Source organism: Bacillus rossius, chromosome 1 (assembly GCF_032445375.1).
Source record: "Bacillus rossius redtenbacheri isolate Brsri chromosome 1, Brsri_v3, whole genome shotgun sequence".
Classification (NCBI taxonomy): domain Eukaryota; kingdom Metazoa; phylum Arthropoda; class Insecta; order Phasmatodea; family Bacillidae; genus Bacillus; species Bacillus rossius.
The window spans coordinates 128,003,945-128,031,623 of record NC_086330.1 but is presented as its reverse complement, the minus strand read 5'-3'; the positions used below and the strand labels follow the sequence as shown (position 1 = coordinate 128,031,623).

Here is a 27,679-nt window from a genome sequence, read left to right as displayed (position 1 = left end):
TAATTGGTATCACAATGGATATCGAGGTCAGCGATATGGTAACGGATTTTATAAACCACAGTACTATCGTCGTAGAAACGAGAAGCGACAAGACAGACGCGAAAATGAATCACAGTGGGAGAATAAACGTCAGGAGGGGACAGTTAATTTCAGAGAGAATTCAGGCGAAAATCGAACAACGAAAGAACGATCGGCAAATTACAATAATCATTCCGGAGGTCAGTACAGCATAAATGCACAAACGTTTGTACCGTCTGAAAAAGGGAACAGCTTTAGCACCACCATTCACGACGCGCGACAAGGAGAAAGAAATTCATATTCTATAGCGCCAAGTCACGAGCAAAGCAACACGGAATGGCCACGCATGCAATCTAGCAGAAGCTCAGATACAAACCAAGGAGGTAATAACACATTTTTGATTTCACCGAATGCAAATAATGGATTTGCTAATTTGTCACAAGAGCAAATTAGAGGATTTAAGGACAGTGCGGTAAACTAATTAGGGATGGCGAAAACCCGCTCCGCACGTCAGTCCCTAATTGTAAGTTAGACGGGGCTAGTATAAAATTGGATCCCGACGCAAATGACAAGAATAATTGTCGAAGCATACACACCATTATGTTCAAAGAAAACGAGCGTGAATTTTTACTCAGCGAGCCCACAGAAACCGAAGTTCAAGCGAAACAAGCACTATGTCCGGAGATATCGTTAACTTTAAACGGAGTTAAAGTGCCTGTACTATTAGACAGCGGCGCAGAGATATCCTGCATCAGCGAAGACTGCGTAGCCATGATAGAGAGCACCGGAATATCATTACCGAGAATGCCAGTACCGAGTTTAAAGATTCTAGGAGTTACATCAAGGGCTAGTCCCATCATTAATCGTCAGACCTTATTGGAAGTAGAAGGGTTAGGTAGCACCAAGTACATTAATGTATTAATCGTAAAAGGATTGGCCAAACCAGTAATTTTCGGGGTAGACTTTCTAACTAGCCATAAAATAATTTTGAATTTTGCAAGTTGGATGGTAACTGCTATGGATGACACAGAAAATACGAAAACTACTGAAAATTGGGAAGTTTCGGAAAAATGCATTTTGAATAATACTGTACACAGTTCTACCAGTGTTACTCCATATGAAGCGTTAACAGGAAAAAGATCATTGATAATACCGTCATCGTTACTACCGAGACATCACGATGAAGCTCTGGCCGCAGAAGATAAAGAATTAGTCGAGATACAGAAGGAAACTGAAGAGTTGGTCGCAGCCAAGTTGACATCCACGGCGGATCTTCGGAGAAAATACCAGAAAGATTCCAGCAAGATGAGTTTTAATTGTGGAGATTTAGTACTCAAGAGAACGAATCCAGTAAGCCAATTTTGGAAGTACGTTACTAAGAAGCTATTTCTACTCTTCGATGGACCATATATGATCACGAAGATTATTAGAAGTAACTGTTACGAACTGTCTGACATTAAAACGAAACAAGTAATAGGACACTATAATATAACGCAGTTGAGGAAATATTACACTCCTGTAGAATAGTATACACTGTTACACATATGTTCGTTTGAAGACATATATCGGTGACAATACTCTATGTTTGCAAGTAAGTATGTAAATAAGGTCAATAATATGAAATGTAAATTTTCTGCAAATAATTAGAATATAGATGAGATGTTTGTATGATGAGAAATGGTCCTAAGACCTATATCAGAGTATAGTTCGTTAGTCACATTTCTGAAGGGGACTATTCTATAGAGGTATTTGAGAAGCCCTCAATAGAAATGAATTTTACGTTTATTATTTTACTTCTTACCTCTATGACTTTGTCTTAGTCCTGTTATGAATTATATTTACCAGTATTGTATCTCTATGGTCAGGTCAATTTGGTTTTACTCTTTAAGTATTTTCATGTTTTATCTAAGTAATAATTTTATGAAATGTCTTTGCAAACATTTGTTAAACGGCGACGAATAGGAAATGAGCTTACACCTTTTAATATTGTTTTTGGGTCATTACTGAGGAAAGAGTATATGTGATTTGACGCTCGACTGCGCATATATTTTATTTAAAGAATTTAGTATTTCCAGTGTGATTTCGGAGAGTGTTCAATAGAGAAAGCTTTGACTGTTTGAAACAAATTGGAACTTGAGTTTCTGTTCTACTATCATGGGAGAAGGATTAGAGAGAAAGAGCTCCGTGATTTAGTCATAAATGAATGTAAGAATATCACGTAAAACATTGGTACGACGACTGAATAGCTAGAATCTACGTGAAATTGATGATTTTATAATAAATACCGGAACTACACAATGAAGAAGAGGTAGTTACCGATGTTCGAAGCTCTACTAAAGAATCGACGACGACGATAAGTTTTGACTAACAGCATAAATACAACTGGATCAACGACGAATTAAGAAGAAACGAAGAAAAGTACTATCAATCTTCGATATGGAAGGAGTTCGACAGCGGTAGACGGCATCGTAGACGGTGTACCGTAGGACATCATCCTTCTAGACGACTCCAGGTGACCGACGCCAGTCCTGCTGGAGTACCAGCAGCACGAGAGGAGGTGCATCGAGACGGAGACCCAACCAGCGACATCGGAGGAGAGTGAGATCTAACCAGCAACATCGGAGGAGAGACAGGGGTTCGGAGAGGTTTTCCACAGCCTCTTGGTATTGTAACGACGCGACGAGGTTTGTTTGCCCCATCCCCGAATTAACAAGAACAGCGAGAAGTTACCTGTCCTATTTTAATGGCAAGATATCTTAAACTATGATGTTTACGATCAAGACCTAATTTGAAACTCGCAAAACAACTTAATACTACTTAACTACGTAAAGACTTGTAGCTTGTACGTACTGGACCTGGTTAACTGACATTGATCAGTAATATGTACGATATCAAAGTTAAAATCTGTTAAAGTCATTAATTGTCTTGAATGTTTAAAGAATAGCCCCAGGTCCAGAAGTCTTGAGAAGTCTTGAGACAGTTTGATCTACCGAAAGAGACTGAGCTAGTAAAAACAAAGAAAAGACTAATTTGCCAGTTAAAATGTGTTTCAATAATATTTAAAATATTGACTGATAACCAAACTATTATTCAGTGATACAATTACGTAAAACGTAATTAGTTCTGAAAGACATTTAAGTATAACGGATATTGAAATTTTGTTTAATGAAAAACCTATTTAAACATGAATAATTGTCTCAAAGGTATTTGTATGTTGCTTGCTAATCATTGACTCTGTCACTTTTCATGTTACAGTTGGATATGTTGCAAAAGAGTATTGTCACCCATACAACCATGATTTTGACCCTAGTAAAAAGTTAAATTTTCATTATATTTTATTTTTCCGATTGATAACCATACTTACATATCATGTGTATGTTAAACCAGATAGACAGAAATATTTAGCTTGGATTGTCTTGAAAGAATAATTAGTTTTTATTACACTGAGATCAGCAGTCATAGAGAAGTTAATGCTTTTAAACACACTACTTATATTTGTTGATTTTAAGGTCAGAATACTTACACCAAAGAGAAGGAGACATACTGCTAAGGAATTATACGACATTTTATTGTTTGGTATTCACACTGAGTCAAACTACACCAGTACATACAACTTGAGAATAATTTATTTTCACTATCAACATAACAAGACATATTTTAGTTAATATTCTGTAGAGGTTAGTAGTTGTGCTACATACACAATCACAGCACTAGTACTTTATAGAGTTTTCACGGCGCCCAACTAGACCACATTTTACATTATAGATATTGGCATTTTAGGAAATATACTCCATAGAGTAATTCTGAAAACACTTCAATCTTAACGATTACTTTGCAGATTATCTACGTCCCGGCGTAATTAAGTAAGTTTTTACCGTGTAATATTTTGTTACACATTTTAGGACGAAATACGGTAATATTGGTATATATTACAAAATTAATCTAACTCCGTCATATCATGATTACAGATATTTCGTTAAGTTTAATAAATCTCATTGCCTCGAACAATAAAAAATACATTTTTCCTACACGTTTATTTACGTTTTTGTCTTTTGTTCTGTCTTTTGTTTAGTGGCCTTGTACATTACCTATAGCCAGAGACGTAAAATAGATGGCACGCAATCAAAATACCCCAAGCAGTTGCAGTGGATTCTATGACAATCAATCTTTTCGAGTCGTAGTAGCGGTTCAAAATCGTGGTCCCGATACCTTCTAGAGTTTATCACTGCGTTTTACAAACTCGTTATGAGCGTCTTTGGTAACATTATCCGTTGTTGTGTTATTTGTATGTGACGTGAAAAGTGAAAAAGTATTTATAATTTATATATTCAGTCAACATAAATAAAATCACATGTGTTAGAATTGGTTATGAGTCATTTTTATATAATTAAAGTGAGATGGCGATTAGGGAGAAAAAAAGTGAAGTGTGGAAACATTTTTCTATAAACTCAAGTGAACAAAATAAAGCAACATGTTTACATTGTTAAACAGTAATTTCTCGAATCAACCTTATGTCATAGTCGATAATAATGCTAGTTTTCTGCAACCAAAACTTACCCATTGTAAATTACAATTATTAGACTGTAGTTCAAGTTGTTTACAATAACAAATATAAATAGAAGTTAATTTAATTTACACTTTGCAATGACTTCATAGTGTATTTTATATATTTTTATACTGTTATTATAACTGTATTCTCAATTTTACCTAAATTCACATGGGAATAAAAATTTTTGTGTGCATTATTACACTTAAAAAAAATTTGTTCATTATAATCGGTAACTGAATCGGTATCTGCCGATTATTGCTCTCATAATCGGTATTTGAATCGGTAATCGGTAAAGTCATATTGGTGCACCACTAGTTATTTTCATATCTACTTTTTAAACTTATTTATTTAATAACCTGTAATGTTTACATACGTCACCAAACTTTCTCGTTACAATACAGTACACTCCCAATTATCTGGGGTAATGACTGGAAGGGGTCCACGGAAAAGCGAAAAACACGACTAAAGCAATGTAAAAAAACCTGTATGGTTAAATTTTTTTTTCTCTTTCCTGTAACCCCCGCCCCTCGAAGTAACACCCTAATTTGTCTCAGGAAAACAGAGCGCTAATCAAAACATTAGAGCCATTCCACCTCAATTCAGGCAGTTAGCAAGATAATGTGTCAGGTCACCATCTCAGATTTGCTTTAAAAAATTACAGCAGTTACAACCAGTGCAGACAAGAAGTATGCCAAAAGGATTTTGTCCCAAAAAATTTTTTCTCCATGTTATAGCCTTTTGAAGTTGGTTCAAAATCAAAAAAGGTGGAAAAAGGGGTGTTTTTTAAATGAGCGGCATTTCAAAACTATTTTACTGATTTTGTTGATTTTTTTTTATTTTGTACCTATTATAGTGAACTACAGAGTGGAATAGTTCCAATGAGCCCAACGACAATATCTTTAAGGGGGGGAAACTAAAAAATTTGGCAAAAAATTTAGATTTTATTGGATTTTCAAAAAAAAAATTTTATGTGGAATAATCAATTTTCATAAAAAGTAATTCTGGTAATATGTAGACCTATTACAGTAGTTTTACAGGAAAAATTGTTTTTAATTCTATGATGCATGGAATTATTAAAGTTTAACTTTAAAATTTTCAAAATTTGACAAAAGTGCCATTTTTGATTGAAAATTACTGAAAAACCCCATATTTTAAAAATCTGAAAATTTGTAACTTTGTAGTCCTCACCTTTATTAATAGCATGCACTTTGTTGGATAGTGTGTTTTTGCCTGTAAACATTTCTAGAATTTTTTGAAAATGTAATGTCATTACCTTTTGTATGTTGTGCATGCTCAATTAATAAATGTTTTGTTGGTATCTAAATAGTATGTGATAATTTGTAACTGGTTTTGTATGAGGGGAAACCTTGGGAAATATGAAGGGGGAGTCCCTATCTGAATATTCCCAGGCGCTTGCTGTAAGGGGAATCCCTGGTAGCTTGAGGGAAATCCCTGGTGACCATAGGGGGAATCAACTACAAGACTACAAGGGAATTCCCAAACTTTTGCTGTTACAGTTGTGTTGTGTGTGTTCATGGGTGATGTTCAGCTAGTGAACTAAATCATGTCTGACTTTCATAGTACGGAGAGAATTAAATGTGTGGACTACATTAAAAGGCACAAAAAAAGTGTGTATAAAAGTAAATGTGTGAGGATGTGTAAGGTGAATGATTTAGCAGATGATATTCAAAAGTTTGTGGGTGTATCTGTTTCAGTAAATAAAAATGATATTTTGTGTAGCAACTGTGTTACTTTTTATAAAAAGAAATTTCTGGAACTTGCTGAAGATGCAGAAGAAACATCCACATCAGAGAATTTTATTCCGGAGGATGAACTAGTAAGTGTTTTAAATAGCAGTCTCATTAAAACATTAAATGTAGAAGTATCACCATTGAAATCCCCTTCAGAGGTGAGATTGGATAGGAGAGAAGGTTATGCGAGGAAAAAGAAGATAAAATTAGTTGATGAGTTAAAAACTTCTGCTGTGAACAAATTACAAGACATAGGTATATCACGTGCATCTTTCAAGTGAGTCTGATGATGAAATGCCTGTGTGTGTCAATTGTAGTCTATGGTTTTCGAATATTGACTCAGCTCTTCATACTTGTAACTACAATGGAAAAGTACAGCTACTAACATTGGTACCACAAACATTTAGTAAAACTGTATTGAAGGAAAAATTACCTTCAGTGTCAAAGTACCTCATTGATAAATGTCGCACAGTTATAAAAAATAAGGGAATTTATGCTCAACCTGACCCCTATAGTGGACATCCTTTACCTACACAGGTACAAGATCTAGCATTATCATATTACCTAGAAGATAGTAAAGACTGTTCAAGGGAAAGTCCAAACAAAAAAGATGTTATTTGCATTAAGGATGGTAATGGCCAGAAAGTAAATAAGGTTAAAAGATTCATGACAAGGTCCATCAAAGAGGCATACAAAGCATTCAAAAAAGATAATCCTCTTATAGAAATTAGTCTTTCAAAGTTTTATGCCTTACGACCAAGATGGGTGAAAATTCAGCCAGAACAGACTGTGTGTTCTTGTATTTACTGCAGTAACATGCAACTTATCTGTGTAGCTCTTCGAAATGTAACAAATAACCATATTGATGAAGACTATCTTCTACTGAAGTGTTTGTGTGACGAAACAAGGAATGAAGATTGCTGGCTCGAGGAGTGTGGTGACTGTCCTGGCACAGAAACATTAACTGTTGAAAACTTTGGCTTGGATGAAGGGGAAGAAGTTACATTTGCGATTTGGGAACATGGTGACCTCATAAAAAAAACTGTATCTGTAAATAATTTTCTGGAACATGTAAGGCATTGGGTTAAAAAAGCTATTCCTCACAGTTACATTAGGAAAATACAAAGGGAAGGAATAGCTGAAGCAAGAAGTTCTGTCCAACAAAATAATGCTCTTGTTTTACATTTTGATTTTGCTGAGAACTGGTCAGTTGTATTGCCTGATGAAATCCAAACTTACCACTGGCAAACTGATCAGCTTTCACTGTTTACCTGTGTTGCATACTTTGGTGCGGAAATAAGAAGTTTTGTTATAGTATCTGATTATATAGCTCACGACTCTGCTCACGTTCTCTGTGCTTTAGAGGTTATAAAACTGGAAATTTAAAAATTTTGTCAGTTAGAACTTTTGAGTTCAATAGTGTACATTACAGATGGGGCAGCTGGACATTTCAAAAATAGGTTTCAGCTGTATGAACTATGTAAAAATACTCAAACTGTTGAAAAAAAATGGATTTTTTCTGCTACAGGGCATGGCAAAAGTGCATGTGATGCAATAGGTGGTTTGTGTAAATACTTTGCAACTAAGTTCAATCTTCGGGCAGAGTGTGTTAATGCCATTAGAGATTCTGCTTCATTTGTTGCTGAAGTAGGTAACCTTGTACCAAAGATAACTCTATTGGCTCTTGAAAGTAAAACAATTCAAACGTATAGGTCATCTAAGGAAAAAGAATGGGCTACTGTCAAACCAGTTGTTGGAATACAATCTAAACATTACTGGCTGATTAAAAATGAGACATACATGGGACGCACAATTAAAGATAAAATAGAAATAGTTGTACAATCTAACCAGATTAAAACACATTATTCAATAAATGATTTCCAAGTAGGCCAGTTCGTTGCTTGTGTATACGATCAGAATTGGTGGATGGGACAGATCACTGGTATATCTAAAGAGTTGAACGACATGACAGTGTCTTTTATGCATCCCCATGGTCCAGCTAAAGGGTTTCAGTGACCACAGGAATCTGGAAAGAAGAAGGATGAATGTCCGGTGCCACTACAAAATGTTTTGTTAGCAGTAAGCAATCCTACTCCACTTGGACAATCAGCAAGACTCCACACTTTCGACAAAGCTGAGTTGATGAAGATCCAGCAGATCTACTGTCTTTAATCAGCCAAATAATATTTTAGGAAGTTTGTCAATATATGTTACATATAGTTGAGGAAGGGTAAGCAGTCTACATATAATTAATTATAGGTACATATTGTTGGTTTCAATTTTACTTTGAAATTTTGGTTTTCATGCAAGTTAAAGAGTATGCATATGTATTATATGTGTGTATATGTATTGTGCATATTATGTTAATGTGATAATGTATACACAGACTCTCCTTTTGTAATTCCCAAGGTTTCCCCAATTTACAAATTACATCTCACTTTTTGGAAACTAACAAAACATTTGTTAATTGAGTGTGCAGACCTTAGAAAATGTAAGAAAATTACATTTTCAAAAAATTCTAGAAATGTTTACAGGCAAAAACACACTATCCAACAAAGTGCATGCTATTACTAAAGGTGAGGACTACAAAGTTACAAATTTTCAGATTTTTAAAATATGGGGTTTTTCAGTAATTTTCAATCAAAAATGGCACTTTTGTCAAATTTTGAAAATTTTAAAGTTAAATTTTAATAATTCCATGCATCATAGAATTAAAAACAATTTTTCCTGTAAAACTACTGTAATAGGTCCACAATTACCAGAATTACTTTTTATGAAAATTGATTATTCCACATAAAAAATTTTTTTTGAAAATTCAAAAAAATCTAAATTTTTTGCCAAATTCTTTAGTTTCCCCCCCTTAAAGATATTGTCGTTGGGCTCATTGGAACTATTCCACTCTGTAGTTCACTATAATAGGTACAAAATAAAAAAAAATCAACAAAATCAGTATAATAGTTTTGAAATGCCGCTCATTTAAAAAACACCCCTTTTTCCACCTTTTTTGATTTTGAACCAACTTCAAAAGGCTATAACATGGGGAAAGAATTTTTTGGGACAAAATCCTTTTGGCATACTTCTTGTCTGCACTGGTTGTAACTGCTGTAATTTTTTAAAGCAAATCCGAGATGGTGACCTGACACGCTCCTGCCTGAATTGAAATGGAATGGCTCATTAGTCAAATACATTTTATTCAAAATAATTTGTTTTCCAATCAGGTAAGTGTGCTCGCTGACTACCATTTTAAGCAAAACACTAAACTCATTAAAATTACAGTACTAATATATGTCTAAAGACATTTTAAGTCCATTTAAATAAATTTTGACTACCATTTTGAAATATAACAAACTAAAATTAAATTTCAAATTCATGTACCACATTTTCTCCATAATAAGACTTGGGCATAACTTTATTTAACTAAGTAGGAACTACCAACATTTTTGAGTTACAAAATAATAATGTTATTAATATAGGACATATATTTCAGTAAAATCCAGATTTAAAAAAGCATAAACTTAACCTCTTCTATTATTAGAAAGATTATTTAACCTGTTAATTTGATTCCCGGCTCTGTTTAATAACTGCGTGTCTGCCATGATATGCCACTAGGGACTAGTGCATCCTAGTAAATGCAGGGTAAACTAGCCCTGAAAGCTTCTGGCTTTCCTCACCATAGCTGCTGTTGACATGCAGGATAGAGGAATATAAACTTTTGCTGAACACCCGAAGTGAATAGCTATTAAGGAAAGCTGTTTTCTGATTCATCATATAATTAATTTGCTGCATGTATTTAATGCTACACAAGTGCTGTAGCCATTGTGTGCACATGAAAATAAACTCATAAATCATTTTTGTGTTATGGTTTATGGAAGTAAAATGTGGAATGGTTAACCCGCGAACTGGATAACCCGGACCCAGATATATGGAACCATAACAGAGAGGTATAAAATTAAAGAAAAAAAACTTGGCAATGCATTTTCTCAAATCAATAAAATTTGAAGTTTGAAACAGTATTGTTGATTCAACTGATTATATACATAAAAATATAGTATTACTATGGATTATTTACATTGGCCTAGAAACAAACAGAAATCCTAACATTGGAAAAAAAAACAACAATAAAGCTAAAGAATTCTAAGAGTAAATTTCAACATGATTTAAGTGAACAATTTTCAACAATTAATATTTAATGTGCAACTATAAACTGAAGTGTGGCATTAAAAAATTCCAAGTTTGCAAAAACATTTAGGAAAATGAAGTTTCATGACTTCAAATACGTTTATTTTTTATTTTTTTATTTTGAGACTATTTAATGACTTTCTTGACCAACCCATTAGTTTCCTTACTTTAAGTGACTTTCATGACCTTTAAACACCCTGAAACATCATATCAGAATCACAAACCTCGAAAAGAAAAAACTTTGTAGGTAGCTCACAAGTCCCTTACCAATGAGCTTGGCTTCCCTGTCCGTGATCTGCGGCAGTGCGGTGGCCACAGAAACAGGGGTCGGCACCTCGGGGCGCTCTACCTTCTCCTCCTCCCCCTCTGCAGTGTCAGCCCCGCCGCTGCCCCCTTCGTCCCCCTCCCGGTCCTTGAGCTGAGCCTCAGCAGCAGCCTTCTTTGCCTGTGCCTCCGAGGCCGCACGCAGCCGCGCCTGAAGGTCGCGGACCTTCATCTCATCCTCGGCCTGGCGGCGTTTCGTCTCCATCAGTTGCTGCAACATGCCTCCCTTTGCTGCAGTGTTTCTACGGACCGATTACATGGCCAGCCACCGGTTAAGATTCTTTTATTTCGACTTAAGTCGTCGACAGCAACAGTAAGACTGGTAAGTAACCCACACAACAAAATTAGCACAATGCTGCAAAACAAAATCAATAAAAGTTGAAGGGTACAAGTCCAGCTGGAGACTTCATAATACAAACAAAATAAAGATACCTGATTTCAAAAGATTTTTGATTCACCCTCAACACTACAATAATTGCCGCATATTGATCATATTTTCTCACTAAATGATAACTTCAGACAACTAGCCACATACACATATCAGTCAAATTTGAGGAGGAGGAGGAGGAGGAGGAGGAGGAGGAGGAAGAGGAGGAGGAAGAGGAGGAGGAGGAAGAGGAGGAGGAAGAGGAGGAGGAGGAAGAGGAGGAGGAGGAGGAAGAGGAGGAGGAGGAGGAGGAAGAGGAGGAGGAAGAGGAGGAGGAAGAGGAGGAGGAGGAAGAGGAAGAGGAAGAGGAGGAGGAAGAGGAAGAGGAGGAAGAGGAGGAGGAAGAGGAGGAGGAAGAGGAGGAGGAAGAGGAGGAGGAAGAGGAGGAGGAGGAAGAGGAGGAGGAGGAGGAGGAAGAGGAGGAGGAAGAGGAGGAGGAAGAGGAGGAGGAGGAAGAGGAAGAGGAAGAGGAAGAGGAGGAGGAAGAGGAAGAGGAGGAAGAGGAGGAGGAAGAGGAGGAGGAAGAGGAGGAGGAAGAGGAGAAGGAGGAAGAGGAGGAGGAGGAGGAGGAGGAGGAGGAAGAGGAGGAGGAAGAGGAGGAGGAAGAGGAGGAGGAGGAAGAGGAGGAGGAAGAGGAGGAGGAAGAGGAGGAGGAAGAAGAGGAGGAGGAAGAGGAAGAGGAGGAGGAGGAGGAAGAGGAGGAGGAAGAGGAGGAGGAAGAGGAAGAGGAGGAGGAGGAGGAAGAGGAGGAGGAAGAGGAGGAGGAAGAGGAAGAGGAGGAAGAGGAGGAGGAAGAGGAGGAGGAAGAGGAGGAGGAAGAGGAGGAGGAAGAGGAGGAGGAAGAGGAGGAGGAAGAGGAGGAGGAGGAAGAGGAGGAAAAAAAGAGGAGGAGGAGGAAGAGGAGGAAGAGGAGGAGGAGGAGGAAGAGGAAGAGGAAGAGGAAGAGGAGGAGGAAGAGGAAGAGGAAGAGGAAGAGGAGGAGGAGGAGGATGGTTCATTTAATTAATCCAATTTTTTTTTCCTGATGGTAGTAAGGTCAATTTTGAAAATACTCCAGCGAAAACAATGAAAATTAAATTATTAAAAATATATTAATACTAGAGAAATAGTTAAAGAAAAAACCTTCAGAGATATTGCAGTAAATTCTTCACTTGAATGTACGTTGTCAGTCAAAACACTGCTACATCGAACAAAATGAAGTGTACAGTGCCTACATGAGGGGGCAAGTACGTACTTACTTGTTTTTCTAAATAAACCAACTGAAATAAATGTGATTTGCCTTGCCTACCCTACGATGTAGAACAGAATTTCAGCAACTAGGTGCTGCCAGCCAAAACAATTGCTCTGCAGCTACACGTTCAATGATTGATGAGTGTCAGAGATGCTGTGCATTGCCTAAAGTGAGTTCTCCCCTCCCCTTATGCTACTCTCCAATCACTGGCGAGCAACCAACACTTACCTGACGTCAGCCAGCCAATTACCTAAAAATACTTTAACGTTTCTCACGCTTCTTCTCAATAGTTTAACCCCGTCAAAGGCTATTTGTAGCCTCAAAAAAATATGCAGAAGGTCAGCACACTACACATGCATAAAGAAATTACAGTAGAATATTGCTTATCCAACATTAAGGGGCCGGCACAACATAGGATAAGTGAAAATGTTGGATATGTGAAAATGTCGGATAATATGGAGGAGTCAAGAAAAGTTTCTTAAATGCTAAGCTACATTATATCTTGGAACATAATACATTGTACATACGTGTTATAATACACATTACAATTTCACATTGTAATAATGTTCTACAAGTACAACAAAACAAAAGAAAAAAATGAACTTACAGTTACCGAATTACTGTCTGAAATTATGAGTGCACTATGTTGTTACACTTAAAATTCAGTCCTGTAAGGATTTAAAGAAATTTTTTATTGTTGTCGGTTTTCCTGATGAGTTTGGTTCTTCGCTGCCAAATCTCGCCATCTTTGCAGCATTATTATGTCACTTGATGTAGCTTCTTCTTGTTGCTCAATGTATTGAATTGCAGTCTCTAGAGCCTTAACTCAGTCATTATGTGAAATTCTGCGAGGCTCAACAGTTTGTGTTTGATCATCATTTTCATTGTCATCACAGTTGACAAGAGCAACAATTTCTCCATAAATTATTTCAAGCTGAATATCAGCCTCCATCTATCCATTGCAAAGATGCATCCTCACATCAAGGAATACATTGCACTAAAGGTAGAATGGTTTCTTCGGCTTCATTTGTGCTTTCTGTGTCCATACTTTCATCATTGTGGAGCAGCTCTTTCCATGATTTGGCAATTGTCTGAGCCCTTACATCAGCCAAGGCCCCTGCAACCCAATAAGCAACTTCATTTATATTAACGCACTTCAATTTGTCAATAATGTCTTGCCCTTCATCGATTTCTTCCATCACTGTAGACAGTAGCTTCCTGCGGTAGTTGTTTTTAATTGTTTCCAATATACTCTGAAAAATAGGTTGGCACATGGCAGTAACATTGGGAGGCTTAAACATCGCCTTAATGTCACCATCTCGAAGCTCCTCTGCATTAGGGTGCGATGGAGCATTACCTAACAACAAAACTGCTTTTCTGGGTAATTATTTTTTCTTTCAAATACTTTTCTGTTGAAGGAATAAATTTCCTAAAAACCAGTCTTTCAAAATTTCACTGCTCATCCACATGCTTTTCTGGTTGTAGTATTTTACAGGAAGCGTGTCTTTTGAAATTGTCTTAAAGGCTCTAGGATTTTTGGACTTTACAATTATTACAAGGTCAATTTTGGGGTTTCCTGTAGCACTGTTGTATGCTAAAATAGTCAGCCTTTTCTTACTACGCTTGTAACCAGGGCTGCCGCTTCAGTTCTGGCTAAAAGACTCTTACTAGGTAACATTTTGTAATTAAGCCCCGTCTTAGCGTTTCTTCCATCGGTCGAGCCAATAAACACTTGCTGTGAAATCTGGGTCCCCTTCATTGAATTCATTATGAAAATACAATGCCTTTTGCTGTAAAATAGGCCCTGAAATAGGAACATCTTTGTCCCTGAACTGTAAAACAAAAATACAAAGCTTTGCTAACTTTTTTATAGTCACAATTTTTCGAAGTTTTTTTTTTCTTTGAATGCGCCCTCTGCAACTCTTGATGCTACCATTTTTCTATTTCTGATTGTTCTTTTCCAGACTCCTACTATTACCCAGCCAACGCCAAAGTTGTCAGCTATCTTCTGAATTCTCTATCCTTTGTCAAGTCTCCTGAATGTCTCAAGTTTTTGTTCCATTGATACAACAACTTCGTTGCCATATATGTATAAATTTCAACTTTCAAAACAACACAACATTAGTCAAACTGAGACACATATGCATGTAACACATGACGAATGCCAGACACATTAGTTACAGGCTAAAGGTAGCCTGCTTCCCGTCGCTTCAACTAACGTCCGATAATATGGAATGTCAGATATGCAAAGGTCGGATAAGGGAGACTCTACTGTAACTTACAACTGATTCCTCCTCAGCAATTAAAACAATGATAATTTTAAAGGTTTCCTTAAAATGGAGGTAGTATAAAAAAAGGATCCATATGACATGTAATATGAAATTAAACATTAACTAAAATAATATACGTTAACTCTCATGCTATCAATTGATCAATTTTACAAATTAATCAATTTTACAAAAGTATAAACCGGAAAATTAATGTATTGTTTTATAAATAAACAATAGGACCTGACCCAACCCAAAAATTAAATATCTCTTTTCTCCACCAAATAACATTGTGATTAGTAGAGGGGTACAAGAACAATTCCATTTCAATATTTTATCCACTTGTTTGAGGGTTTTACATGTTTGAGCATGATTACCTGCTGCATTCCTTGCAAGGTCTGTTGCAGCATTTTGAGCTGTTTATCCTTTTGGTCCAACTCCGATTTCATATCTGACCGCACAAGATCAACCTCGTTCTTGTATGCCTCCAGTTGACAGCGCAAACTGTCATTTTCTTCCTGAAAATTTTTTTTCAAATGTAACCATACAAACAATCAATAATAACATATCAGCAGATTCCACTTGTTACTACAGAATATGTATGCTCTTTCTAACCACACTCCTCTATTTTTACAGGGTTCCCACACCCTTCAGAAAATTTCTCTGATTTTTCCCCGTTTCCCGTGCAGTACTTAATATATTTTCCTTGTAATCTGTCTATTTAGCATGATAAAAGTTATACTATACAATACACATTACTACAATAACATTGTTTAACAACATTTTGTGTTTTATCACATAATCTTTGCAGGGGTGCGATTTTTATGTGAAAAAAAAAAAATATTTTTTTGTTAGGTTAAGTTATTTATAAAAAACAAAACCCATTCATGGAAAGAACGTTTATTTAAAAAGAAGAGTATACAAAAGCACGCCAAACAATTTAAATTAATAAGTTATGCAACCAAAACCTTTCTTCAACTTCAAATAGAAAAACAAAATCTGTGAACCGAATGCAAGCCTGAACTAACGCATAACTATCATCGTAGTACACACTTACCACGAAAGAGTGCGGGCCATCAACTGTAATTAACTCGACACACGACAGAGAGCGTGCATTGCATGCAATCGGCAATATACCAATATCAATATTCGGCTACATGTGCACGCTCTATACGGGAAGCAATATAACCAAACATGAATTATGCCAACTAGCGCTGGCTACATTTTTATATTCGGTACACCGGGGCGACGCAGAAGAACAGATAAAGGTTATAACATTTAAAAACGTCTTTAACAGAAAATTTACACATCTCATCAGACAACTTCGTATTTCCGTTAATTAAATAAGTAAGTGGTAATGTCCGAATAAATATTAGATTTCTACTTTAAAATAAATCATTTTATACAGAAAAACTACATCACAAAGCACTCTGAATCTAATAGCGGGACCAAAAACATCATGTGATGTTTACGCTAGAAGTTTTTTTATCCAAGTTTTGACACCTTAAAATATAGGTGCAATAATTATGCACATGCGACAATTATGCGATAAAACAGGGTACATAACGTACATGATTAACTATAATATGTGCTCCAGCACAATATACAATTTGTAATATTACAATTTCATTACCACAAACACTGCCAATCTGATAAAGAAGACAGATATATTTGTTTGATCAAACTTTTAAACAAATATTGATTTGTAATCATGCGAAAAACCTTAGATATTAGATTGTGCTTCTAATTACTAGACAGGTATTTGTATCCAATATGTTTAATTAATGTAAATAAAAATAAGATACAGATTATTAACAGCACACAAATTAAATACATAACAGTTTTAACACATTTACATGCTATTTAGTAAGAATAATAACTGATAATATTTTGTATTTAGATACTGACAATTTTCCAGTGTTTCAGTGTTTCGACGATACTTTTTCAATTCCCTGAGGGTTGTTTTTCCTGTTTCGAAACTCCTTTTTAATTCCATGAGTTTTCCCAGTTTCAAAGACACCTTTTCAGTTTTCAGTTTCTGAGTTTTCCCTGCCTGCAGTAACCCTAGTTTAGTACTCAAACCAAGAAGTACATGGAATAAACACACTATCACCGCACCTTGACACAGGCAAGGTTGGCTCGATCCTCAGCATTCTCGTATCGGGGCCTTTTCTTATTACCCATGTAATCCTCCTCATCAGAAACCTCCATCTCTTCATCGGCACGCTCGTTCAACACCTCCTCCAACTGCACAGACTTGATTTCCTGCGAACAAGCCAGTCGTCACTGCACCACCGTGAGCAACGCAGGTCCCAGAGAGGCACACGTATGGCACCCACAAGCACACACTGCCTGCCGCCGGGCTCAGTTCAAGCTGCCAAACTTCCTTCAGCTATCACACACAACTCACCTATTTTGTAATGGGCAAACTGTTTAAATACTCCTTCCAGACCAATGCTTAAGTATGCATAGTTACTCAAAAAATGCCCTGAAATATAACAATTTAGTTGTTGGTTTAAGGGGGCCTGCCTAACTAGGAGGATAACCATGTGAATGATCCAAAGTAAAAATTCAATATTTTCTGGCATATCCATGCACATTCTGGTTTAGACTACACTATGAAGATGTCCAGAAATCAAATTATTTTTCTTAGAATTTAAACAGATCACATCTTTTTACTGATGTTCAATAGTCATCAAAGTTCAAGCTATGAGTCTTGCTGGCATTTACTTTTTTATGTAGGGAACTGCTCCCTGATGATGGCGACTGCAATGTTGACCAAAACGTCGGTGAATTATTTGCCAAGGAAATGGCTACAACTCAGAAGCCAAGCTACTTCAGTCATGTATGTTGTCGCATTGCTAAATCACAGGATATTGATATGTCCGTGTTGACTTGCAATTTGACCACAGGCACCTATAATGATGACAACTGCAAAAAAGGAGTTAAGAACCCAAAACATGCGACTCTCATTTTGACAAATGCACATAATTTAACTCGATGGGATTTATAAACCGATAAGATAATGAATGTCACAGTCTGAAAGTTGAAGTACTGGCCCTTGTAGACAAAATTAATTCTTAAGCTATATGTAGTGTCGTGTGTAGGTATGTGGGATAGTCTTAAGGGCTCGGCCTACCTGGATATACAAACACACACACGGTGAACACAGCTTCAGAAGAAACCACATGATTTGAAAAATCAAAATATCCGTGTAGGGCCTGTTTACCAAAAACATTTATGAATACGCTGAAGGAGGATAAGTAGTTTAAATTTCCATATTCAGTTTTTAAACTGTATTTTTAGAAAAGTGAAAATGGCTAACATGTGTGTTTTCAGCACAATTTTTAGGCATGAAACTCCCGGTAAAGATTTTCGATACCGCACTACAAGCTCCAGTGAGCATTGCACTTATCATCTTACCTCACTAAAACAAATATATCCCTGACTAGGCGGGCCCCTTAAATGATATTAATACAAATGCAATGATGATTGAATGATGATTATAAAATAAAATATAATATATTCAGCAAAATAAATTATCTGACAAAGCTCTGTCCAGAAATTAGCGCCTAATTAAGCAGCCCCCTAAGACTTTTCTGCGAACACAAAACAGCAGGCAGTGTGCTTGATCAAAGACTCGAGGAAAGAGAAGCTCTGGTACCCTTCTCTTTTTTTCCAGAGCATCTCATTTCCACTGTACACAAATCTCAGCTGACTGACCGAACATAATCACGTGCGGGCTGGTTTACAAACCTTGTCGTGGGGCTATCTGATCTGCACCATCCTCACCTACCTGCAGGGTAACGGTCAGACCGGCTGGTGACATCCGTGGCTGAAGGCTCGTCTACACGAGCCTCTGTCCCTAGCTGCTGAAATGTCCGGCTCCGCTCAGTGCAAACACAGATTGTGATGCCCACCCTCACAAGAGGTCATACAACTCTTTTCAAAATAGAGACAAATACTCCTTTAAAAAGTTTATTGTTAACATTTCCTCCAAAGAAAACCAGCTGACACATTATAAATATGTACAGGAACCATAATAAAGCTGCCCTCAATCTACCCTCAAGACATTTACACACATCAGCACTTTCATGTTAGGATTGCATAGTATACATTGGCAACAGTCAAAAGTTAAGTAATAGAAAACAAAAACTTATTTAACATCCATAGCATAATTCTAAGCTAGAAAAACATGTAAATTTCCTGCAGATACGAAATTATTCAATTAAGAACTCAACCCCCACATCCGTGTATTAATGTATGAAAACCATAAAGTAGATATATGCCCACACATGTATATTTTAATTTATATTTTCAGAAAAATGTATAAAGGTTAGGTTAATGCAAATGTGTATCCTTGGTTTACATATACCTAGTTAAAAAGACATATTAAAGAAAAACAGATAAAATTACATGTAGAGTATTAGTTTCTACTTTATACCATATGACTGTTCATTTAGTAAAAATTATAACTAAAATTTATATTGCAAAAACTTAATAAGTGCAACATAAGTACTGTCCACTTTACCATCTCTCAAACCCTGGAAAATTCTCCAATGTTCAAAACCTGTTCCCTAGCATGTCACTCAGACCATTATCACCCTCCATTCAGCCAGACTCTGTTGCCTTTGCTAAGTAGATACGCTGAAGACTCCCTCACCTTTATGAGCACGCTCATTTTGTTGTTGCTTAGAACCTCTAGCCTGTCAACTTCCCAATCACCCACTCTTGTTTATACTAGCTCCCATCACCAAAACACTATAAACCAATAACGGACAGTGCTATGCAATCAACACATGTGTGTGCTACAAATAACCTAGTGGCATGAAGTAACACTACAATAAATATGTAATAATGTTACATAATATATTTTATTATCAGTCAAAAAACATTTTTTACCTCTATTAGAAAATTTAAGAACTGGAGTTTTATTTTTACCATAAATTTATAAAATGATACAAAAAATTTTCCTAGAAGAAAAAAAAATCTCTTCACTATCATAATGACAGTATGATAATTAATTATAACAAATACAATGTTATTACTTCACTCATCTTCTGCTATCTATTGGACGTGTGTGATAACTGCACAGAAATCACGAAACTTTCCTGTGTTAGTTTTTAGTGTATTTGCTATCACTAGAACCCCCGTCAACTTCTCATCAAACCACACATTATCTTCGAACTCGTAACGTTCGTCCTTCTAAACACTCACAACCCTGTTATAAGTCACTGAACTGCATCCTCCCGATTTCTCAGCCGCTGCAACCCTCACTGCACAACGTCAACCGCCCAGTCACAGTCACTTTATCTCTATCGCCTTCGCCATTGCTCACACCAGGTTGAACTACCGTCACTTAGGTCCTGTCTACTTTCCTATTCTTCCCTTACACATTTCTAAACTATTATTCTTTCCCATTGACTTCTACTGTCACTTAAGCCTATCACTCTACACATTCTAAATTCCCCTAAATTTCCAGACATTCGACTACTTGCAACAACCTAGTTGTAGCATGTCTATATTGATTAATATAATAAATCTGACCACATAAACAGCAGAACATAGTTGACAATATAAAGGGAAGCGAAGAAAACACAACACTTAGAAAAGAGTATGTCAATTAACCCCATCATTCCAACATCTGCCCAATCCCAATCATCCACGTCATTTCACCCCATATCAACCAACCACATTAACACATATGCTGGTGTAATCCTTTTTTACAAGATTATTATTTTGCTAGTGTGTGTCACATTGCTAAAAACACATGCCTAATACCTCTGAAATTAAAATTTGTCATATATTTACCAATTTCCCTCCATGTAAATATTTTCTTACAAACATATATTTAAAAATTTACACACATGGAAAAAGTTAAAATATGAGCATCTATTAAAGGAGCATGAAAGAGTAAAATAAAATAAACTAATATCTCACATTTCTATCAGTGAAAGCCCAATACTCCACAGTGACCAAAATTCATCACACAAACAAATTACTGTAGTAATAGAAGTAAAATTTAAAACTTAAATAAAAATAACTGTATTCTTATTTGTTTCCATTATTTCATTGTTCTGTGACTCTAATAAAAAAATCCACTTCCCCAAACCACAGTTTAATCATTTCTTTGAAGTGGGGGTTCAATGTTGACATGCTTTGGAGTTGGGAGAAAAACTGTAATCGTTGATGACTCGCCATCATGCACACAACATACTCAGAAAGTAGTAATTTTCCTCACTAAACACCACAAGCAAAAATGCTGCAAAGAATTGCAACAACCTCACAAAGAGAGCACAAAGGATTAGTAATAGTTGGCATGCACCAACTGTACGGAGATCTTAAGTACAGAGAGTTCATTGAGAGTCCATGCAGTGCATTTCAGTATGACAACAAGGACGGAAGCTAACATCATCAGTCAAGAACCATCACGCACAACTAAAAATGTTACCATACTAAACTTTCACCACGTACAAATTTTCAGACAGCAACATAACATCAAAACACAATGTTTATTCTAACCTGTTTAAATGTGAAAATAATCCTAGTTGTATACAAAAATGTTGCCTTCCCTGAAAACTATTTTTTGCCTCACCAATTATTTATTTAATTATCGCAATAAAAAGAACATTATAATAATAATAATTAATCTAGACTTTCAAAGGAAATGAAAAAAATTGTTTGTGTACTTTAAATGACTACATACAAGGATTAACAAAATAATTTAGAAAACACAAGCTAGCATGCACAGCTGCCAACTTTTGAAAATGAAAAATACTACAATTCTTAAATATGGCTATGTTTAACACTAAACAAATGTGGAAAAAATTTACTGAAAATATGGTTTTCAATGAAACTAACCTTGTTCGCCTGGGTGATTTTAAAAGAAAAGTAGGTATTAACCACTGTCTTATGCAGCATTTTGTACGTGGCAGCTTTAGCTTTCTTCAGGAACTGTGGTTGTAATTCTTGCTCATAACACTTATCACATTTCACCATCAATATATTGTTCAGTACTTGGTGTGACATTAATGCTCTAAAAGGTTGCCTTTTTTTTAAAAAAAAAAAATGAAGACCATTTCACATTCAGCATTGCTGTATGGTAAGACCATTATGAGAGTATTACATGTGCAACTCTAACATATTTTAAACTATCATCAACAAACTTCATTTTTCAAACTGAAGATCAAAGATAATCCATAGCCTCTGTAGATTCAGAAGGAATGCAATCATTTGCCTGTAAGACAGAAATCTGTTCTTGAAGTAAGTCCAATACTTCCGTCAGGGGTTTCACAATCCTCAACAAATATAAATGTCGGAAACTTGTTGACAACATTTTGGTGACGAAAATGAAGAACTCTAAATGTTTATTAAATTAGCCACTTCTGCGTGCTTCAAAAGGTCATTTTTTTAAGAGTAACTTCAGTACAATTTAATAACATGAAAATGTAAAAGAACTTCTCACTGATGCTTTGTCAGATGGTTCTAATAAATCCACTAGTTTGGATGCATTATAACCCACAAAAATATCTTCATCTGACTTCCGATTTGTTGCACTACTGCACTTGATACCAAGTATTGGAATTGTTTTGATTACAGATGGATTTATAAATTTTACAAGCAATTCTTTTAACATTTCAGTTAATAAATTCCTTAAAACATGCAAGTGAGGTGTTTGTGACTGCAAAATTATGTTAGTCCTGTCAAACATTTTCCAGAAATAAGTCCAGCATGATCAGCGATGGATAGAGGCAAGTTATGTTCTATGATAAAACACATTAAGTAACATTCTGCTAGAATCATAGTGTAATTATCACTTACTTCCAAAAAAGGAACTTATATCACTTCAGCTGCTCTCACACGAAGCACTTCTTTTGTTTAATTGTTCCTTCAAGAACTTTAAAATAGTTTCTGCCTCCATGGGAAACGTTTACATCACACGCACAAAATTACTTCAATTTCTTGAACGAGAAGCCCGTTGAAACTCTATGTTATAATATTCCAAAAGCACTTGGTTATTTGTTTTCTTTTTCGGATTTATGACCCTTGCCATTGTGGTATTTTTACGACAAACTCTTGCAACACACACCCATGGTACAAGCAACCGTAAATGATCACAACTACAAACTTTTCTTATTCACGTCTCACTCACAGATACCAGATCCACACTCACTTCGTTCAACATGTCCGACGTCCAATTACCACCAGCAGGTTTCCAACCTTGGAGCTTAATGAAACTTGTGGTTATGTGGCGTTGCCATGCAAAGTTGTCAATTTTTGAATAAGTCGTGCACTCGCTTTATCAGCACACAATTTACTAACAATTGTGCGCTGTTTATTAATAAGGTACATACATCCAAAACAACGAACCACACTCCAAAAGCAATGATTTCCTGGAGAAAAACACAAATGATCATACAATAGTACAATGGGGCTAAATATTGTACATTGTACAGGAAAATCATAAGAGTTGGCAGCTATGAGCATGTACTAACTAAATAATTAAAAAAATAAACACTATGCATGCATTCCGCATAAGACTTACAATTAAAAAGAAAAATTACTATCAACACCTACATGCCATTTTTATACTGTAAAAAGTCAATAAACAAAAGTGTTAAACAATACTGCTTTAATTAAAAAAGATTTTTTATTTTATATAACCAAATAATGGTCATAAGTTACGACTAAAAAATTTGTGAAAAAAAATTATACTATCAACTATTAAGAAATTTTTGCAGTGTACCAATGTGTCCAAAAATCAATCACGATTGATGTAAGATATATAATAATTCAATCCTAATCAGCTCTGTTAGAAATAGTTATTTAGTTACTGTCCTTGTGGCTGTACTGACGGCATAATTTTTTTCATTCAAATAAAATTAATGTTGAGAGTTCTTGATCTGTATCTCTCTATTACTTACGCAAATAAAATTGCGTAAATCACTTCTTAGTTTAATATTGTGAATCAAAATACTGGAATTTTTTCAGTAAAGAATACGCAAACTCCAACTTAATTATTATATAAATTACATACATAAAAGTGTAAAAAAAGCTCTATAGTATTAATCTTTTTAAATACTGCTCCCTTCCCACTTTTTTTTAACAAGTAGGTAAGAATATTAGAGAAACAATTATCACAAATTTTAAGTAATGTCAAGCACTTTGCCTCAAGAAAAATTTAAATCTTAATTCAATTTTCAACATTTAAAAGTATCAACAAATTTCTTGTCGAAGCACTAAGAAACACAAACAAACACTTAAGTGATGATTTTATTATTCATAAAATTCTAGTAGCTTTCCCTCAAGATATTTACAGTTACTTAAAAAATTATTGCTAATTCTAAATTTTTTCGATGACTTTCGTGAACTTTTCTTCACTCCCTACTTTTGCAGCATTTAAGCGAATTTTGCGACCCAGTGTGCTACCTGAATTCAAACAGAGCACTCTAAATACAAATGTTATAAGATATTCTGGCCAACATTAACTACTTGAAAAACACTAAATGGGTAAAGGGATAAGATTAGTACAGGGCATGCATGCATGTGCACATTACAGAAATTAGGAGAACATAAAACTAAAATCTATTTTATAATATTCAGTATCAAATAATAGTACATGTTTTTATTCCCAGATTTCTGGTTGACATACATTACCTTCCAAGCATTTCTTCAAATCAACAATATATACTCAATAAGAGTAAACTGTTGTAATTCTAAGTATGATCAACCCACTCGTATACACATGTGGTAAGGTGAAGTACCCTATTTGCTAATAAAACAGCCTTAGCTGCAGTAACCACCACAAGCAGAGAGCAGCGTTTGAGACCCGAAATCCGCGGTACGTACCATCGTCTGTTTCTTCCACATCTCGATATTCTTTCTCTGAGCCTTGGTGAAATGGTCCCAAACCTTCTTGTGGCTTGCAGCCGCAAAAACTCTCTCGATCTGACCGACTGAATGGGGCACAGGATGCAGAACACAAGCAGAGTTAGAACACAACACCCGGCGGCGAGGTCCACGACGCACTCAAACATGTGTGACCACGACCACTCCTCGCCTCCCACGTGGCTTGGCAACCGTGCACCCGTCCTTACTAGTATCCTGGCCCTACTGGTCATCCCACGAAGCTTTGTGCCAGCCACGAGGTAGGCAGGGAAGTACCTCTGAAGATTGACTACACTCTAAGAAATGCACAAGACTCCCCACATGGATGGCAGGTCCTTGCTAAAATGATTACGTAACCTTTGTGAGAAAATCACTTGAAGCAGCAGGCTGCGGTGTCGTCATCTCAGGGGCTGGCCTGATCAGCGAATTACTTCTCCTACTCACCACTATTACATGGCAGGCAACAGTGATAGCAGAGATTCAGCACATAAGCCAATTTACAACTGTGTGTTGCATTTCATTGTTACTTTCATTCATTTACTGTGCAGTTCTTTTAAAACATTTGAAAATTTCTCAACATTTCATGACCTCCTCAGGCATGGACCGGGAAATAAAGAGTACACTATGCTTAGGAACATCAGCTAAGCAGGATCGTTTGTTTACAACATCCAACACAATTCAGACAACACTACCATATTTACTAGGCTTGTGTGAATAATAGTTTTTTGATGCAAATCAAATACCAAATTAAATGTTTAAAATAATCACAATTGTTCTTGGCACAGCTGTAGAGCACTTATTTGATAAAATATTAGATTCTAGTTAACAATTAAAATTTTAGTGTTTATAATGTTTGAACTAAGTGATTAACCAATTGAGCCCTATTTATAACACTATTCCAGTGGTTCCCAAACTGGGGGTCGCGACCCCTGGGGGGGTCGCGGATCATTTCGAGAGAGGTCGCAAAAGGTTTCCAAAATAATTTTAAAAAGTCGAAAAATACTCTCGAATAGAGTAACAAAAGAAAAAATGAAGTTTTGCCTAAAACAAATTAATTTACTTTAAAAGTAAATAAATACTAATTTACCATTAAACTAATTACTAAACACTAAAGATGATTGTGGTGAATTAAAAATGAAATATCTTCTCAAACTTTCAATATATCTATTTATTAATTATATATTAATACAAAATAAATCAGCTACATAATTCTTGGCTTCTGGGCCTGCGATGTATGTTAAATCGGCTACAGTTATAAAGTTTTTAAATAAAAAAATAGCAAATATGTAAAAAAAAGGAACTGATGTGGCTTCAGTGCGACACATATGCCTGCTTCTCGTTAACAAGTTTTTCTAGGTTTGGCTTAATTTTTGAGATACACAAAAAAAGATCATCTTCCACATCCAGCCGATTTCTCGCCTTGGTTTTTATATTAATCAGTGTTGAAAACCCCAGCTCGCAGAGGTAAGACGTTGCAAAGGGCATAATAATTCTGAGGGCTGCCGTAGTCAAACTCGGATATTCGGTTCTTCTATCCAGCCAGAACTTGTCCACGTCTTTGGTGCTGAAAGACAGCTGCAAAGTCTTGTCACAAGACAACTCAATAAGTTTGTCGTGGATATGTGGGCTTAGGTCCGCTTGGTTAACAGAATGCTCGTTAAAAGGGTTCAGCACCCACCTCAAATCGGTATGTTCATCTTCGGGAATGTAGTCGATGATCTGCTCTCGTAGACCCGTCAAATGTGTAACAATCAGTTTGGACAGCTCGCTGACGTCAGGAAAATCTTCATCGCGTTCATCAAGGGACGTAAGAAATTTGTGTGCCAATTCGAAGTTTTCTAAATTTTTTTTCTCAACCCTGGATGCCCACACTGCCAATTTTTTTACAAACGCATTCACTCTGTCTTGGGCAAAAATGATAGTTTTGTCTCTACCTTGCAAGGTAATATTCAGATCGTTAAGATGTTGAAATATGTCCGCCAAGTACGCAAGCTTTAATAGCCACTCCTTCTTGTCAACAAACCAACAAAGTCTTTGTTTATAACTTGAAAAAATGCTTTAAGCTCAGTGCGCAGAGCGAACACTCGAGAGAACACCTTCCCACGTGACAAACACCTAACTTCTGTGTGCAGTAAGAGGCATTTGTATTCCGCCCCCATTTCTTCGCACAACTGTGAGAACAATCGACACTGTAATGGCCTGCTTTTTATAAAATTTACCGATTTAACGACATCGTTCAAAACTTCTTTCAGTTCGATGGGCATGTTCTTTGAAGCTAATGCCTGACGATGTAGAAAGCAATGTACCCAGACAGCCTTAGGCATAATAGCCATTAGAAGTTTCACGAAACCACTTTTTTTACCTGTCAGTGCTTTGGCACCATCACTACAGATCGAAACACACTTTTTCCAGTCAATGTTAAGGGAAGCGGTGGCAGAAATAAACAGTTTGTACATTTCCTCACCTGTTGCGAGGTCAGGCAAAGGTTTGCAAAATAATATGTCCTCCTCCACACCGTCATCATTTTCGTAGCGAACAAAACACATAAACTCTGTCAAATTAGATACATCCGTAGACTCGTCTACTTGAATAGAAAGAAATTCACTTTTCTGCAATTTTTCTTTCAACTGGTTCTTGCAGTCTTCAGCCATTTCAGTAATACGCCTCCCCACTGAATTATTTGACAATGGAACATTGGACAGTTTTCTAGCTGCCTCCGGACCAACCATTGTTGAAAGCATGTCTTGAGCGGCCGGTAGAATGAGATCTTCAGCAATCTTGTGTGGCTTGCCTTTCTTCGCTATTCGTAAAGCTACTTGATACGATGCTAGCAAAGCATTTTTACTCACATTATTGCTACTCAACTGAGACACCGAGTTTTTCTGACCGACTAGAACAGTTAATTTTCGCTCAAAAAAGTCCACTGGCTTGTCTTTCAAACTTGAATGTTTAGTTTCCAAGTGACGAATCATCTTGGATGGTTTCATACTCTCGGCGGATAACAACTCACTGCACACAACACATTGTGGCCGATTCCCGAGCACT

The 27,679-nt window shown here is 36.2% G+C and overlaps 1 protein-coding gene across 9 annotated transcripts in view; it reads right to left on the bottom strand.

The window, feature by feature from the left end:
- LOC134545685 (ecto-NOX disulfide-thiol exchanger 2-like) overlaps positions 1-27,679 on the bottom strand; it is a 114,627-nt gene that overhangs the window by 6,182 nt on the left and 80,766 nt on the right. For all 9 annotated transcript variants that reach the window (XM_063388628.1, XM_063388625.1, XM_063388626.1 and 6 more), the window contains exons 8-11: positions 24,596-24,702; positions 16,865-17,011; positions 15,124-15,264; positions 10,765-11,032 (exon numbers count right to left, since the gene is read on the bottom strand). In XM_063388628.1, coding sequence (XP_063244698.1) covers positions 10,765-11,032; positions 15,124-15,264; positions 16,865-17,011; positions 24,596-24,702 — 663 coding nt within the window. The remainder of the gene's footprint in view (positions 1-10,764; positions 11,033-15,123; positions 15,265-16,864; positions 17,012-24,595; positions 24,703-27,679) is intronic.